The sequence below is a fragment of the Corvus moneduloides genome, chromosome 34, assembly GCF_009650955.1.
Source record: "Corvus moneduloides isolate bCorMon1 chromosome 34, bCorMon1.pri, whole genome shotgun sequence".
NCBI lineage: Eukaryota > Metazoa > Chordata > Aves > Passeriformes > Corvidae > Corvus > Corvus moneduloides.
Window position 1 is genome coordinate 102,185 of NC_045509.1, and position 16,327 is coordinate 118,511.

Sequence of the window (16,327 nt, forward strand, 5' to 3'; positions counted from 1 at the left end):
CCCCGCCACGCCCGGAGCGGAGCACGGCCCGGGGACGGTTCCGAGCCGGGGCGGTTCTGATCCCGGTTCGGGGGCGGTTCTGATCCCGATCCAGCCCCGGTTTCGCTCCCGGTCCGGTTCGGACCCCGATCCCGGTCCGGGGACGGTTCGGATCCCGATCTAGCCCCGGTTTCGCTCCCAGTCCAGTTCGGACCCCGATCCCGGTCCTGTTTCTGGTCTTGATCCCGGGCTGGTTCTGTTACCGATCCGGTCGCGGGTCTGATCCCTGTCCGGTTCCGGTTCCGAGCCTGGATCCACTCTGGAGACGGTTCTGATCCCGATCCCGGGCCGATTCTGATCGCGCTCCGGTCTCGGTTCCGATCCCTATCCGGTTCTGATCTCGATCCGCTCCCGGTCCAATTTCGGTCCTGGTCCCGATCCAATTTCACTCCCGGTCCGGACCCAATCCAATCCCGATTCAGTTCCGGTCCTGATGCGATCCCGCTCCCGGTCCAATTCCGGTCCCAGTCCCGCTCCCGAGCCCATCCCTATCCCAGTCCCGGCCCCGGTTCCAATCCCGGTTCCAATCCCGGTTCCGGTCCGGGCTCCACTGGACAGTCCCGGAACGGGACCCCCCCTCCCCCCCGAACCCCCCCAGATCCAGAGAAGCCCCTCCCCCCCACCTGCCCCCCCAGGTGAGTCCCAAGCCCCGCCCCCCCAGGTAACCCCAACCCCTCCCAATAGGCCCCGCCCCCCCGGGGTGAACCTCAAACCCCCCTCGAGGTAAATCCCAAATTCCTGGGGGGAGACCCCCCCCAGACCCCTTTGAGGACCCCCCAAAACTCCCCCAAAAAAACCAAAAAACCCCAAAAGTGACCCCAGACCCCCCCAAAATCCCAGACCCCCCAAAAAACCCCTGGACCCCCCATGGAGGGGGATCTACAACCCCTCCCCAAGAACCCCAGACCCCCCAAAAAGCCCGCCAGTCCCCCCCAGTGCCCCCCCAGTATCCCCAGTTCCCAACCCAGTGGGGCACTGGGGACACTGGGGGGGCACTGGGGACATTGGGGGGGGGGTCGGGCCCCTCAGGCGCTGATGGATCCCCCCCCGCAGCACCCCCAGACCTCCCAGAGCTGCTCCCAGTTTGGCCCAGTCCATACTGGGAGCCACAATCGCCACAAAATCCGGGGCTTCTCCCACACGTGAACCCCCAAATTCCCCAATTTCCCCCCAATTCCCCCTTTCCCGACCCCCCTTTCCCCACCTGTGGGACCCTCCCCGTGTCCTCCCCAGCCCCGTTCCCGTTCCCGTTCTCGTTCCCGGTTATTTTTATCCCATTCCAGCCCCTCCGGGGGTCGGTCCCGGGTCCTTTTTGGGGCCGATCCCGGGCGGTTTTGGGGCCGGTCCCGGTAGGATCGGGGCCATTCCCGGGTCCTTTTTGGGGCAGTTTTGGGGCCGTTCCGGGGTAGAACCGGGGCCGTTTTGGGGCCGTTCCCGGTGGGATCGGGGCCGTTCCGAGGCCATCCCGAGTGGAACCGGGGCCGTTTTGGGGCCGTTTTGGGGCTGTTTTGGGGCCGTTCCCGTTGGAATCGGGGCCATTCCCGGGCCCGTTCCCGGGCGCTTTTGGGGCCGATCCCGGGCCGGTTCCGGGGCTGTTTTGGGGCCGATCTGAGGCCGTTCCCGGGGCTGGTTATAGGGCAGTTTTGGGGCCGTTCCGGGCGGTTTTGGGGCCGCTCCCGGGCGGTCCCGGCGCCTCCGGTGCCAAATCCCGGCGCATTCCCGAGCGCTGCCTCATGCCCCCCCGCCCCTCCCCGGGCCCCGCGCCACGGCGGGGGCGGGGGACACCCAGGGGACACCCGGGGGACCCCCAGGGACCCCCACTCAGCCCGAGGGGTGCCCGCGATCTCGGGAGTGGGGGCGGGGCGGGGGTGACCCCCCCCAAAAGGGCGGATCGGGGGGGGAAATCCGCTCCAGCTGTCACCTCCAGATGTGGTGGCACCGCTGGAAGGGACACGGAGGGGGTGGCAGCGCCTTGGGGGGGGGGGGTTGGGACACTTTGGGCCCCCTCCAGAGCGGCGGGAGGGGGAGGGGAGGCAGGGAGCGGCCCCCCCGCGCGGGGGGATGTTTGGGATCGGCGCTGTTTGGGATTTGGGATGTTTGGGATTCCGCGCTGGCCCGGGGCCACCGGCGGGGCGGGGGGGCCGTGCCAGGGGACACGTGGGCGACAACGGGGGGGTCACAGGGGGGTGTGGGGGGGGCAGCGGGGGGGGCACCCCCAGAATTCCCGAATTCCCGGGGACGGGGCTGTCCTGGAGAGCCGCGGGACGGGGACGGGGACAGGGAGGGGACAGGGACGGGCGGGGAGGCAGCGGCTGGTGGCACCGGGGTGGTGGCAGCTCACGATGGCACCGGCCAGGGGCACCTGGTGGCACTTTGGTGGCACCTGGGTGGGGCTCAGCCTGGCCGTGGCACCGCCCAGGGGCACCTGGTGGCACTTTGGTGGCACCGGGGTGGTGGCAGCTCACACGGTGGCACTGCCCAGGGGCACCTGGTGACAGCCGGGCGTGGCCCAGCTCGGCCTGGCGGTGACACCTGGTGACACCTGGTGACACCGGGGCGTGGCCCGGCTCAGGGCGGCCCCGCCTGGCAGCGCCGCGGAATCCCCGGGCGGTGCCACGCCCGTGCCAGGTGTCCCCGTGTCGCGGTGTCCCCGTGTCGCGGTGTCCCCGTGTCCATCACGATGTCCCCACGTCCCCTCCGCTGCCACCAGCGCCCCTCGGTGGTGTCGGGGCTGCCCCGTGTCCCCCTGTCCCCTCCGTGTCCCCCCTCGTCCCCCCCCAGCCCCGCCAACACCGCGGAATTTGGCACCGGGACGGGGGCGGCCGAGGGGCCCCGGGGGGGACAGCGGGGAGGGGACAGCGGGGAGGGGACAGCGGGGAGGGGACTGCGACACTGCCCGAGGGGGGAGCAAGGGGACAAAGGGGGGAGAGACACGAGGGGGGACATTGGGGACAGCCCCGGGGGGGACACTGGGGTCAGTGCTGCGGGGGGGGTGGTGCTGTCCCCACCCGGGGGTGACTCAGGAGGGCGCGGCTGCGGAAAGGAGGAAACGGGAAAAACTGGGGAAGCCTCCCAAAACCGCTCCAGAATAACCCCAAACCTCTCCAAACCCATCTGGAATATCCCCAAAACCCCCCTGAACATCCCCAAATCTCCCTGGAATATCCCCAAACCCCCCCAGCCCCTCAGAATATCCCAAATTCCCCCCAAAACCCATCCCAAAAACCCCAAACCACTCCAAACTCTCGCCCTGTTCGAAGCTTTTTTATTGGATCGGGGCTGGAGAACCGGAACCCCCCGAGGTTGGGAAGGGCCCCGAAATCCCAGGATTTCACCCCAGAACTCCGGGGGGGTCACTTGAAGATCTTGCCCTGGTTGAAGGGCTTCCCCACGTGCCGGAATTCCCCTTCCCACAGGAAATATTCCGTCACCAGTGTCCGGCACTCGGCGCTGTCAGGGTCCAGCTTGCGCCACGTGTAGGACTCGTAATCCACCTGCCAGTCCGGGCACAGCTGGGAAATGGGGAAAAACCAGGGAAAAATGGGAACTAGCAACAAAAAATTGGGATTTCTGGGAAAAAAACCCCAAGGAAATACGGGATTCCCAAGGATTTTTGAGGCTTTTGGGGAGGTTTAGGGAGGTTTTTGGGGTGTAGGAGTCGTGATCCACCTGCACAGCTGGGAAACAGGGAAAAACCAGGGAAAACCACCAAAAAAATACAGGATTCCAAAAAACTGGGGACTTTTGGGATATTTTTGGGGGGGATTTTTGGCAATTTCTCACCATGGCACCAGATTTTTGGGGATATTTTGGGATTTTTTGGGAATTCTCCCCGGGAAGGCCAGCTCCTCCCCCCGCAGCCCCCAGAGCCCCGATTTTGGGGACATTTTGGGGTATTTTAGCGGGGTTTTTTCAGGATTTTCTCTCCGTAAACCCCACTCTCTGGATTTCAAGGAACGTTTTAGGGAACATTTTGGGGTTTTTTGGGGAACTCTCACCGTGAAGGCCAGCTCCTGCCCCCGCAGCACCCACACCCCCGAGATGCTGCTGTCGTGGTCGCTCCCGAACAGCACCACGGAGGCAAAGGCGTTCTTCCGGAGCTTGTCCAGGCGCTGGAACATCCCTGGGAAACGGGAAAAAAACAGCAAAAACGGATGGAAAACCGAGAAAAGGGACTTGTGCAGGCACTGGAGCATCCCTGGGGCATGGAGAAATGGTAAAAAGGGATGGAAAATCGGGAGAAAAGGGACAGAGAATGAAGGGAGAAGGAGAGGGGAAAAAAGAGGGAAAAGAAGGGAAAAAAAGAGGGGAAAAAAGAAAGGAAAAAGAGAGAAGGAGCAGAAAGGGCAAGAAAGAAAGAAAGGAGAGAAAGGGGAGGGAAGGGCAGGGAGGAAGAGGAGGAAGATGAAGAGGACGATGAAGCTCACGAAGATCGGGCTGAGCTCCTCGGGGAAGGGCAAGGACGGGGCGACAGGAGGGACACGAGGGTGGGGACAAGGACTGGGATGAAGATGACGATGGCGAGGAGGAGGCCGAAGGCTCACCGGTGATGAGGTTGCAGCTCATGAAGGTCTGGCTGAGCTCCTCGGGGTAGCGGTACTGGCAGTACCACAGCGACCACCCCTCGCGGTCAAAGTGCTCCCAGAAGTGGGGCAGGGCCACCCCCAGCGTGTCCTCGTTGGAGTATTTGCGCTTGAACTCGTCCAGGACGAAGGGACTGGGGACAGAGGGGTCACTCAGCACCCCCAGAGTGGCCACAAACCCCCCCAAAATGACTCCAAGCCCCCCCAAAATGACCCCAAACCCCCCCAGAATGACCCCAAACCCCCCCAGGTGCCCCCAAACCCCCCCCAAATGACCCCAAACCCCCCCAGGTGCCCCTCCAGTGACCTCAGACGTCCCCAGGACGGCCCTAAACCCCTCCCCAATGTCCCCAATCCCCCCAGGTGCCCCCCCACCTCTTGGGCAGGTGGGCGAAGGGGTCCTTGGCCTTGGGCTCAGCTGCCAGGACCTGCTCGCACTCGTCCAGGTCCTCGTCCGGCTCCGGCCGCTTCTCCTCCTTCTTGGGGGGCTTCTCCTTCTTGGGGGGCTCCTTCTCCTTCTTGGGGGTCTCCTTCTCCTTCCGGGCCTGGCTCTCCGCGAATTTCTTGGCTGTCCCACCCCAAAAATCAGCTTAATTTGGGGTTTTTTTCATCCAAAAAAACCCCTTAAAATTCCCCTAAAATTTGCTTTTTCTGCCGTTTTTTAAGTCCAAAAACAGCCTTTTAAATCCCTTTTTTTTCCTTTAAAATGACCCTGGAATTTCCCTTTTCCCACCCTTTCAAATCCCTAGAAAAACCCTTTAAATTCCCCACAAAAACCCTAAAACTGTTTTTTTTTTTTTTCTCTTCTCAAGAAAACCCTGAAGTCCCTCTTTTTTCCTCTTTAAATTATCCCTGGAGCAGACACAAGATCCCAGGAAGGTCCCCAGGTGTCCCTGTCCCCCCCTGGTGTCCCCTCACCGTCGAACTGGGCCATCCTCTGGCACAGCTGGACCTCTCCCAGGACAGCCTTGAACTGGGGCTGGTTCAGGCAGGTCAGGAACCAGCGGTTCACGTTCCCGAAGGGACCCCGGAACGCGGGGTCAAGGACCTGGAAAGGGACAGTGACAACCCGAAATCCCTCTGGGACACCCCAAAGCGCACCTGGGACAGTCCAAATACCCCTGGGAGCCTAAAAACCCCACTGGAACGCTGGATCCAGCGCCTGGAAAGGGACAGCGATGCCCCCCGGAGCCCCTAAATGACCCCAAGTCCCCCCAGAACCCCATAAACGACCCCAAAACCCCGCAAGTGACCCCGTACCTGCTTGTAGAGCCAGAGCAGGGCGCACACCAGGCTGATGTCGGCCAGGCTGACCCTCTCCCCCACCAGGAAGGTTCTGGTCTTCAGGTGCCCGTCCAGGACCCCCAGGACCCTCCTGACCTCCTCCTTCGCCACCTCGGTCGCCTGGGGGGCACCAAAAATTGGGGAAGGGGCTCCAAAATTAGGGAGGGGACCCCAAAACCACCCCTACCCCCCCTAAAAAACCCCAAACCCCCTGAAATCTCCCCCAGGACCGGCCAAAAAAAGCCCCAAACCCCACCCAAATCATACCCCAGGACCCCCCCCCCCAAAAAAACCACCAAAAAGCTCAAAAAAAATTGCAAAAAAATCCAAGAACCCCCCCCCCGCAAACCCCCTAACCCCCCCCTCGTGTCCCCCCAGACCTGTTTGTTGTAGTGCAGGATGCCCAGCGTGGGGAACACCCAGGTGCTGGCCGGGGGCACCACGTCGCTGTCGGCGAAGTTCACCCACTGCAGCACCGCGGCCGCCGCCTCGGGGGTGCTGCCCCGCAGCTCCTCCGTGCTCACTGCGGGCAAAGGGGAACTCATCAGCCACGAGGGCTAATTAACCGCGTGGCACAAAGCTCATTAAGGGGTCAGTGAAGCCAGGGACCCCCCCTGACCGTAGTAGGCGATGGCGTTGCTCTCGAAGACGCAGAAGCCGTCGTCCCCCTCGAACGCTGGAACCTGGGACCGGGGGATTTGGGGTGAAAACCCCAAATTCCCACAACCCCAAATTCCCCAGAACCCACACCCCAAATCCCCCCAAAACCCCAAATCCCCCCAAAAACACCAACCCTCCTCAAATCCCCCCAAAACACCAACCCCTCCCACCCCAAATCCCCCAAAACCCCACCACCCCAAATCCCCCCAAAACCACCAATCCTCCTCCAATCCCCCCAAAACACCAACCCTTCCCACCCCAAATCCCCCAAAACCCCACCCCAAATCCCCCCCAAAACTCAACCCCAAGTTCCCCCAAAACTCCAAAACCCAAAACCAACCCAACTCACCGCCAAAACCCCAAATTCCCCAAAAAGCCCAACCCCAAATCCGCCCAAAACCTCAAACCTTCAATTCCCTAAATTCCCCCAAAAAACCCAAATCCCCCTAAACCCCACCTGAAACTGCCCAATTTTTGGCGTGCAGGGCTGGAACCCAAAACTCCCAAACCCCAAATTTTTGGGGTTGAGGCCCCACCTTGCCCACGGGGAACTTCTGCAGGAACTGTGGGGTCCGGTTGGTGTGGCCGAAGTGGAAATGGGGCGGCCCCGAGAGCACCCGGAGCCGAGCGCCCGAGTACTGGGCAGCGATGAGGGCCTTGAACGCCCGCCAGTTCTCGGGGTACGTGTACAGGGTCTGCGGGAAACGGGGTCACGGCTGTCCCCAGGGGTCCCCAAAGCTGGGGGACACCGGGGTGCCACAGGGCGCCCCGAAAAGGGGACTCAGAGCTGGGTGCTGCAGCGCTGGGCAGGGACTGGGGCCTTGAAAAGCCCCCAGTCTTTGGGGCGGGTGGGCAGGATCTGGGGGAAATTTGGGTCAGGGGATCCCCAAAATGTCCCCAAGGGTGCGGGGAAAACGGGGGTGACAGGGGCTGACCAAGGGTCCCGATCAGGGGCACTCAAAGCTGGTCCTGCAGTGATGAGAGCCTTGAAACCCCCCAGTTTTGGGGGTCTGGGGGGACACTGGGGGGTCACAGCTGTCCCCGAGTGTCCCCAAGGGTGTGGCACAACCCCACACGAGGCGAGGGGACACCCCCAGGCCCCCCCCACCTCCGGGCCCACCCCGCGCTCCAGCCCCGGCTCCCCTCAGGGCCCCCCCCCCCCCCTTCTCGCCGCCATCCGCGCCCCCCGGAGCATCCCCGCGGCTCCAAACCCGCCCGGGCCGCATCCTCCGAGCCGTGCAGGTGCCCCGGTGGCGGCGGGGAGGCGCCGGGGCGGCGGGGGGCAGCGGATGGCGGTGGATGGCGGCGGCGGCCGCACTCACCCCGGATACCGCCATCTTGGAGAGCGCGGAGAGAAGGCCGGCGCGGCGGCCGCAAAGCGCGGAGGTGGGGGAGAGAGCGCGACAGTGGCGCGCGGCGCCGCAAAGCACCGACAAGGGGGGTTGCCGTGGAAACCGGGGAGGGGGGATTTAAAAGGGCGATGCCACCTTAAAGCGGCAATAAAAGGGTGGGGCGCCCATTAACATAAGGACCCCCCTCAATTCCAGGACCCCCCCCAAAAATAAGAGGAAAAAGTGGAAAGTGGGAGAAAAAAGGCTTTTATTGGGAATATGGCGGAGAAAGGCAGAGCCCCCCCAGCTCTGGCGGTGGCCCCACCACCCGAACCCCCAAAATCGGGGAGGAGGAACATAAAATTTGGGGAGGGGCAACACGAAATTGGGGGGGGGCACAATTGGGGAGGGGTCCCGGCTGCTCCTTGTGCTCAGCTGACGAGGCCTGGGGGGAGAAGGAGAAGGGATGAGAGGGGCAGGACCCCCAAATCACCCCCCCCTCCCAAATTTTAGGGTCCCCCCCACCCCTAAACCCCCCCAAAACTCACCCAGGTAATCGTCCATCAAGGAGCCGATGGCGAACTGGGGAGGAGGGAAGGGGGAGGGTCAGCACAGGGAGGGGGAGAGGCTCACCTGGACCCCCCACCAGAACTGGGGACCCCCCCAAAATTGGGGATTCCCCCCAAAAATTGGGGATTTCCCTCCCAAATTTTGGGATTTCCCATCCCAGGATGGAGACAGGACCCCCCGAATTTTGGGATTTTCCCCCCAAATTCAGGATTGCCTCACTGGATTTGAGGATTCCTCCCCAAGTTTAGCAATTGCCCCAAATTCGGGAATTGCCCCTCCCAAAATGGACACAGAACCCCCCAAATGTCAGGAATTCCCCCCAAATTCCGGGAGCTCCCCCCCTCCCCCACTGACGATGTCGTTCTTGTCCACTCGGGTCCCCACGATCTTGAGCCGGATTTCGTCGTCCTGCTGGATCACGATGTCCTGGGGGGGAGGGGACGGCTCAGGGGGGGCCCTGGGGACCCCCCGGGGGGGGAGGGGGCCTTGGGGACATTTGGGAACCCCCCAGAACTCCCCCGGACTCACCTCGTCCACGGTTTTGTAGCAGGGGGGGTTGGAGTTGGGGTCGAATTCCATCTCGGAGGGGATGGACTGGGGGGGACAGGGGGGGTCAGGGAGGTCCCCAAAGGGGTTTTGGGGGGGAAAAGGGGTCCCAAGTGATTGGGGGGGTCCCCAGGGGGGATCTGGGAGGAGATTGGGGGTCCCCAAGGGAAATTTGTGGGAAAGGGGGGGAAATGGGGGGAATTCGGGGGTCAGGGAGAGCCCCAGGGGGGATTTTGGTGTCCCCACCCCCCCAGTGACCCTTTCTGGGGTGTCCCCACCCTCCCAGTGACACTTTTTGGGATGTCCCCACCCCCCCAAATGTCCCTTTTAGGGGTTCCCCTCCCCTCCGGTGGCGCTTTTGGGGTGTCCCCGCTCACGTGGCGCGAGATGAAGCAGGACATGGGCCCGATCTCCGTGAACAGCCCGACCTGGGGGGACACAAAACGACAAAAACGGGGGGGTCAGGGCCCTGCAGACCCTCGGGACCCCCTCAGGACCCCATGGGACCCCCAGAAGTGTCACCTTGATATCCTGGGAGACCCCGGAACCCCTCCAAGACCCCCTAAATTCTCACTTTGGGGAGGTGGGTGACCCCGAGACCCCCTCAGGACCCCAGGGGACCTCCCAAACTGCCCCTCTGAGCACCCAGGTGACCTCAGGACCCCCGAAACGGGTCACCTTGTTGACCTGGGTGACCACTGCGTCCACCACCTCGCCCTTGAAGGGCCGGAAGACGATGGCCTTGTAGCGCACGGGGTAGAGCACGAAGCCCCGGCCGGGCTGGATCACCCCGGCGCCGATGTTGTCGATGGTGGTGACGGCGATGACGAAGCCGTACCTGGGGGGGACACACAGGACGCTCAGAGAGGGGGTCTGGGGAGGGTTTGGGGGGTTTAGGGGAGGTTTGGGGTGACCTGGAGGCGTCTCAGGGAGGTTTGGGGGGCTCCTGGGGGTGTTTTGGAGGGTTTGGGATGGGTTTGGGGGGCTCCTGGGGGTGTTTTGGAGGGTTTGGGGTGATCTAGAGGTGTCTCAGGGAGGTTTGGGGGATTTGGGGGGCTCCTGGGGGTGTTTTGGAGGGTTTGGGATGGGTTTGGGGGGACCTGGAGGTGTCTCAGGGAGGTTTGGGGGATTTGGGGGGCTCCTGGGGGTGTTTTGGAGGGTTTGGGGTGATCTGGAGGTGTCCCGGGGCTTTGGGATGGGTTGGGGGTGCCTCAGGGAGGGCTTTAGGGGGTCCCGGGGTTGTTTTGGGGGATCTTGGGGCGTTCCCGGTCCCCCCCGCTCACTTCCCGGTGCAGGTCCCCTCCACCTCGGTGAAGAGTTTCTGTTTGACGGTGTTGAGCAGGTTGGGCCCGAAGTAGCGCGGGTGCAGCAGGATCTCGTGCTCCAGGGAGATCTGGGGGGACACCGGGAGTTACCGGGACCCCACCGGGACCACCCCAACCCACGCTGGGATCCCCATCAGGGCACCGGGACCACCCCGCACCGCCGGTAGGACACCGGGCCCCCACACCGGGGACCCTCGGGACCCCCCCGAGGGGACAGCGGGACCCCGCCCCGGTCTGGCACGTGACCCCCGGTGAGACACGTGACCCTCCGGTGCCGCTCACGTGGTAAAACATCCTCCCGCCGCCACCGGCGCTTCCGCGGCTGCTTCCGCTTCCGCCGGAACTGACGCGTTCCCGCCGCAGAGCACGGCTCTGATTGGTCGCCGAACGCGCAAGGCCCCGCCCACAAACCGGTCGTGCCGCCTCGGAAAGGGGCGTGGCTACGGCCGGAGAGAGGGCGCTGATTGGTCGGTTGGGAGCGATGGGCGGAGACAGGCGGGTGATTGACAGGGAGGGGACCAGGAGTTCCCCGGGGCCCCCAAACACCCAGAGAGTCCCGGGACCCCCGAAAGCACCCCCGGGACCCCTCAAGCCGTCCCCCAAACCCCCTCCCAACCCACCCAGACACCCCCAACGACCGCTGGACACTTCCAGACTCTCCTGAGATCCCCCAAAACACCCCCAGGACCCCCCAAACCCTCACCCAAAACCCCTAAATCCCCGTCCCAACCCATCTAGATCCTCCCAGCATCCCCCAAGCAGCCCCCACCACCATCCCCAGCAACTCCAGGACGCCCTGGACACCCCTAAGGCCCTCCCAGGCCACCCACACTCCACACCTGCTCCTCCTTTCTGCTCTTTTTTATTACAAATCCGAATTTTCGTGCACACACCCGACCCCCTCCCCCCGCTTCCCCAACCCCAAACCCCAAACCCCCACTCTGGGGAGCCCCTCAGGGGTAGAACCTCCCCGCCAGCAGCCCCAGCCGGTGGATGTTCCTGTGCAGGACACTGTGCAGCACGGCCAGGTGCTTCCCCACGTCCCCATCCCGCCCGAAGTCCCGGCGGAACACGCCCAGCTCGGGCTGGAAGGTGAATTTCTGGGGCAGGGGGCTGTTCTCCCGCAGGTAATCCCAGACGCTGAGCAGCAGCAGGTGCACCTCGAAGGGCGCCAGCTCCGGGAACAGCTCGTGCATGTTGCCCAGCACGGGGGGCAGCAGGGACCCCTCGGCCAGCAGCGCCACCAGCGCGCACGACGCCCGCAGGTGCCACGGCGAGGCCACCGTGCTGCTGGCCCTGCAGGCGTCCCAGTGGGCCACCAGGCTGGCCAGCAGCCCCCGCAGCAGCACGGAGCAGTAGCAGAGGGCCGGGTGACCGCCGGCCACGAGGCGGAGCAGCGGGAAGAGCAGCGGGTGCTGGCGGAAGCGCCGCAGGATGCGCAGGTCCCGCTCCACGGTGGCCCGGGCCAGCTCCTCGGGCGGCCAGGCCAGCTCGGCTCCGGCCGCCTCCGGGCACACGGCCTCCACCAGCGCGGCCGCCACCGCTTTGGCCGCCTCGGCGCTGACCCCCAGCCCCGGCCTGGCCGCCCAGGAGCCGCGGCAACAGCGCAGGACGAGGCTCAGGAAGGTCTGGGTGTTGCGGCTCAGCTCCTCGGCCGCGCGCTGACCGGTGCCGGCTGCCGGCTTCAGCCCGCGGCCGATGACCCCGGCGTGGAACACTGACCACACGCCGCCCGAGGTGTTGAGGCCGGCCGTGAAGCGCTGGTTGGTGTCCAGCAGCGACACCGCGGGCGGCACCGGTGCGTCCTCGTGGCCGGGCGGCTCCGCGGTGCCCCCGAAGAGCTCGGCGTTGCGGCCGCGCAGGGCCCCCTCCACCAGCTGGGCCAGCACGGCCTTGGCGGCCGCGGGGGACACGGCGCTGAGCCGGGCCAGCAGCCGCACGCCGGGGGCCAGCGCAGCCGCGTCGCCGAGCCACAGCCCCGCGAAGAAGCGGCGCACGGCCGCCCGCACGGCCGGCAGGAGGTGGGCCGGGGGCAGCGCCCGGGGCAGCGGGCAGGCGGCCAGCAGGCGGCACGCGGCTTCGGCCACCTCCGGCCGCGGGTGCAGCAGCAGCTGGGCCAGATCCGGGAGGTGCCGCGCCAGCGCCGCGCCCAGCGCGGGGTCACCGCCGTCCCCGTCGCCCTCGCGGTGCTGCAGCAGCAGCGCCAGGTTGCGCAGGAGCTGCGCCAGCTGCGGCTCGGGCAGGCGGCCGGCGTGGATCTGCGCCACGGCCGCGGTGATGGCGGCGGGCAGCGGGTCCGGCAGGACGGCGCAGAGCCCGGCGTGCAGCTGCGGCGCCAGCGCCAGCTCCTCGGGCGTCCTGGCCAGCGCCAGCAGGAAGAAAAGCGCCTCGGCCGCGCCGTGGGGGGCCGAGTGGACGGCCAGCAGGGCCAGCAGCTGGTGCTGCCACAGGCAGCGCTTCCGCTCCAGCCGCAGCGTGTCCAGGCACAGCTCCCGCACGTGCGGCCGGAGAGCGTCCAGGAACGGCACCGGGCGCGCCGGACACTCGGCCAGGCTGGGAGAGCTCCGGCCGTGCACCAGTTTGTGCAGGTGCAGCAGCAGCAGCTGCAGCAGCCGCTCGCAGGCCTCGCGGACGCCCTCGTGCAGCGCCGGCCCCGGCGCCGTGATGACCGAGGCGGGCGCGGCCGTGGCCAGCAGGAAGCGCAGCGTCCGCAGCGCCCCGGCCGAGGTGTGGCACAGCAGGTGCACCACTACGCCCACCACGCCGTCCAGCTCGTCCCTGGGCATGGCCGAGAAGTGCTGGTGCAGCTGGTTCAGCACCGGCGGCTTCAGGGAGTCCACCAGCTCCGGGGACACGGTGGCCAGCAGCGTCGGGGACATCAGCGCCAGCTGCAGCAGGAAGGGCACGGTGGCCTTGTGGTGCTCGCGGGTGGAGCCCAGGCTCTCGTGGAACATCCGCAGCAGCTCCTGCTTGATGCTGCCCGCGTGGCGCGAGGCCAGGTGGCCCAGGATGCCCACCACGGACGCGATCTTGGGCACGCGCTTGTCGCCCGTGGCCGTCCCTGCGGCGTCACCGCCGTGGGCGCAGAAATCCTTGAGGCCGCAGGACAGGACGCGGCTGATGATGGTGCCGGGGAAGGAGGAGCCCACGTGGGCCACCACCCAGTCAAAGTGCGGCGAGTGCTGCACCGACGTGTCCAGCAGCGCGTCCACGCAGGCGTCCGGACAGCTGCCCACCATGGCGGCCAGGCACTGGCTGTAGATGTCCAGCAGCGCCCTGGTGGCCGGACACGACATCCAGAGCTGCAGCAGCTCGTTCAGGCTGGCCGGGGGCGGCACCCCGGGCCTCCCGGCGTACTTGCTGCTCAGCTGCCCCATCAGCTCGCTGGCCCAGGCGGCCACGTTGGGCGCCCAAGCCCGCGGGTTGGCGGCCACCAGCTCGGCCAGCGCTCGCCGCACCTCCTGCACCACCTCGGCGCCGGGGGAGGCTTTGGGGGCGGGGGACGGAGCGCTGCCCTCGCGCTGGAGCAGGTGGGAGCACACTTGGTCGTCGAAGAGGCCGCGCAGGTGCTGCAGGGCGGCGTGGCGGGCGGGGGGCAGGCAGCGCAGCAGGCGCAGGGCGCAGCGGGCGTGGGCGGGGGGCGACAGGGGCGTGCCCTGCACCGGGTCCAGCCCGCTCAGGAAGGCCTTGACCTCCTGCGACAGCTCCTGGGCGCTGGGGAGGGGGGAAAAGGGGGTTAAAAGGGGTGGGGGGCAGACGGGAACGCCCCCCGGGGTGACACCTGGGGACAGCGGCACCTCCTGGGCGTTGGGGAGGGGACAAATGGGGTTAAAACGGGGGAAAAAAGGAGGGGGGGGACACCCAGAACTCCCCCCCCCAGGGTGTGAGGGGCCGGGCCGGGGTCTCGGAGGGTCCCAGGGGGGTTGAGGGGCAGCGGCGGCGCCCGGGAGTCCCACACTGGGGTGGGGGAGATGTCTCTAAGCGGGAAGAACACCGGGAGGGGACGCCCGGCGGCCACTTAAGGGAACCGGGGGTCGCTGACGGGGCCGCTCCGAACCCTACGAGGGGTCCCGGGGGTCTCTATGGGGGAGTCCAGCCCAGCTCCGGGGGTCCCGGGGATCGCCTCTCCCAACCCTGTGGAGGGGGTGTCCCCGAGCCAAGGGCCGGTCCCAGGCGCGGGGGGGCCCGGCGGTACCTGAGGGGGGGCCGGGGGGGGGCTGGCGGCGCCCGGGGGGTCGCACAGGGCCGACATGGCGGCGGCGGCCGGGCCGGGCCGTGCGGCTGCGCATGCGCCAAGAGCGCCCTGCCCCGGAAGCCCCCCACCCCTGCGGCCGCGAACGATGGTTCCGCCCCTCCCTCCATCCCCACCCCGTGGTGTCACCGTTAAACGTGTCCGCCGGGCGTGTCCCCTCCCCCAGGACAGACACGGGGACAGAGGAGAGCGAGTTTATTGCTGGGGACACTGGTGGGGGACTGGGGACAGCGCCTGGGGACACTGGTGACATGTCGGGGACACCGGGAACAGCGACGGGACAGTGGTGACGTGTTGGGGACACCGGGGAGGGACAGGTGACGCCAGCTGGATGAACTGGTGGCACCGGAGGGGTCACTCCGGTCCCGGTGCCACCTCCGCCATCTCCACGTCGCCGCCGCTGTCCCCTGTCCCCGTCCCGGTCTCCTTCTCCTTCTGCGGCCTCTTCGCTTCGGTCACGGCCGCCTCCAGCGCTGGGGACACACCGGGAGGGGGTCAAAGGCCAGGTACGACCCCCGGTGTCCCTCCCGGTCCCCTCCCCCCGGTGCTCACCCCTCTTGGCCGCCCCCCGCAGCCGCTTCAGCTCCTTCCGCCGCCGCTTCCCCCAGAGCGGGGCCGGCACCGACGAGACCGACCTGCATCGGAGAGCCCCCCGAGACCCTGCCTCAGTCACCGGCACCGGCGGCGACACCGAGGGGACACCGGGGGGGGGGGAGCGCTCACCGCCGCTTCTGCCGCCGCCCCCGCGCCAGCTCCCGCCGCCGCTTGAAGAGCTTCTTGCGCAGCTCCTGCGGGGAAGAACGGGGATCACCGGGAGGACACCTGGACCGGCGATTACCGGAGCCCCCTCTCCAAACCCTAAGACCGCCCGGTGCCGGTTACCGGGACTCCCGCCACCCCCGGGCCTCTCCCTGCCACGGGGACCCTCCTCGAGCTCCTCCTGGGCCCCCCAGGCCCCCCCAGGCGCCCCGGTCACCGTTCGGGGCCGGTTGATTTTGCCCCCGATCCCCATTGCGCCCCCACGTGTGCGCCGGGCACAACTTCCGGTTTGGCTTCACTTCCGGTCACTGAACCCCGCCTCTTGCGTCCCTCCTGTGAATATCATTGGTCCATCCCCGCGCGGGGCGGCTTCTGATTGGCTGCTGTGGCGGAAGCCTCGCCCATATTATAAATTCAGTTAGGCCGCGCCCTTTCTTTTTAAAGGGCTTTTATTGGTTGGTGGGCGCGCGCTGCTGTCTCTGATTGGTCGAAAGCGCAGCGGACCCGCCCACAAGTGGGATATATAAAAGGAGGCGAGACGCCATTGCTTCGTCTTTCGGCGTTCGGAGTGGTGGGTGCTGCTTCGGTCTTTGTGCGTGGGATCGGGACTAAAACGGGGCGGGAAACACAGAGACGATCCTCCCGTTCTTGGCGGGCCCTGGCGGCCCCGTGCCGGGGTCTGTGATGTGCGGAGGGAAAGCAGCGACCGGCGCGAAGTCTTCGGTGCCGGCGGTCGCGTCCGCCGGTCCCACCCTCACACGCCGGGACAAGGCCGTGGCGCGCCCCGGGAGCTCCGAAACGCACGGGGCCGCCGCTTAACCGCCGTTTTCTGCTCCGCAGGGTCCGCTGAAGGACGGGGAACGTCGCGGGACTGCGCCGGCGGCAGACGGGCTGGTTTTGGACTTAAAATCGCTAATAAATCTCTCTGAACCACATTGATCTCGTGTCTTCTTTCGGTAGCAGCGCGTCCCGGGGCTG

The 16,327-nt window shown here is 66.4% G+C and overlaps 4 protein-coding genes, 1 long non-coding RNA gene and 1 other non-coding gene across 8 annotated transcripts; 2 read left to right on the forward strand and 4 right to left on the reverse strand.

Annotated features, from left to right (window-relative positions):
- Positions 1 to 3,287: 3,287 nt before the first annotated feature.
- Positions 3,288 to 7,977, reverse strand: EEF1G (eukaryotic translation elongation factor 1 gamma). Of its 2 annotated transcripts, none has more exons than XM_032094983.1 (10): positions 7,889 to 7,977; positions 7,103 to 7,261; positions 6,526 to 6,589; positions 6,287 to 6,429; positions 5,883 to 6,026; positions 5,541 to 5,670; positions 4,998 to 5,190; positions 4,584 to 4,756; positions 4,038 to 4,162; positions 3,288 to 3,551 (listed from the first exon to the last, which is right to left on the reverse strand). In XM_032094983.1, exons 1-10 carry the CDS (start codon positions 7,901 to 7,903, stop codon positions 3,393 to 3,395), a joined length of 1,305 nt encoding a protein of 434 aa, XP_031950874.1. In that variant the 5' UTR covers positions 7,904 to 7,977; the 3' UTR covers positions 3,288 to 3,392. The 2 variants fall into 2 exon arrangements, with proteins under 2 accessions (XP_031950874.1, XP_031950873.1); XM_032094982.1 differs by having other exon boundaries at positions 4,038 to 4,237.
- A 171-nt stretch (positions 7,978 to 8,148) lies between these two features.
- POLR2G (RNA polymerase II subunit G) lies at positions 8,149 to 10,729 on the reverse strand. Its single transcript, XM_032095012.1, has 8 exons — positions 10,621 to 10,729; positions 10,297 to 10,406; positions 9,692 to 9,851; positions 9,391 to 9,441; positions 8,996 to 9,061; positions 8,822 to 8,893; positions 8,446 to 8,479; positions 8,149 to 8,342 (listed from the first exon to the last, which is right to left on the reverse strand). Exons 1-8 carry the CDS (start codon positions 10,630 to 10,632, stop codon positions 8,329 to 8,331), a joined length of 519 nt encoding a protein of 172 aa, XP_031950903.1. The 5' UTR covers positions 10,633 to 10,729; the 3' UTR covers positions 8,149 to 8,328.
- Positions 10,730 to 11,267: 538 nt separating this feature from the next.
- On the reverse strand, positions 11,268 to 14,707 carry INTS5 (integrator complex subunit 5). Of its 2 annotated transcripts, none has more exons than XM_032094834.1 (2): positions 14,534 to 14,707; positions 11,268 to 14,052 (listed from the first exon to the last, which is right to left on the reverse strand). In XM_032094834.1, exons 1-2 carry the CDS (start codon positions 14,698 to 14,700, stop codon positions 11,292 to 11,294), a joined length of 2,928 nt encoding a protein of 975 aa, XP_031950725.1. In that variant the 5' UTR covers positions 14,701 to 14,707; the 3' UTR covers positions 11,268 to 11,291. The 2 variants fall into 2 exon arrangements, with proteins under 2 accessions (XP_031950725.1, XP_031950726.1); XM_032094835.1 differs by having other exon boundaries at positions 14,514 to 14,590.
- A 63-nt stretch (positions 14,708 to 14,770) lies between these two features.
- C34H11orf98 (chromosome 34 C11orf98 homolog) lies at positions 14,771 to 15,657 on the reverse strand. Its single transcript, XM_032094957.1, has 4 exons — positions 15,567 to 15,657; positions 15,314 to 15,378; positions 15,143 to 15,225; positions 14,771 to 15,063 (listed from the first exon to the last, which is right to left on the reverse strand). Exons 1-4 carry the CDS (start codon positions 15,600 to 15,602, stop codon positions 14,945 to 14,947), a joined length of 303 nt encoding a protein of 100 aa, XP_031950848.1. The 5' UTR covers positions 15,603 to 15,657; the 3' UTR covers positions 14,771 to 14,944.
- LOC116437309 lies at positions 15,009 to 16,284 on the forward strand. Its single transcript, XR_004237238.1, has 2 exons — positions 15,009 to 15,096; positions 16,190 to 16,284. It is a non-coding gene; the product is annotated as an uncharacterized LOC116437309 (long non-coding RNA).
- Positions 15,988 to 16,121, forward strand: LOC116437342. The gene has a single exon (XR_004237259.1). It is a non-coding gene; the product is annotated as a small nucleolar RNA SNORA57 (small nucleolar RNA).
- Positions 16,285 to 16,327: the final 43 nt, after the last annotated feature.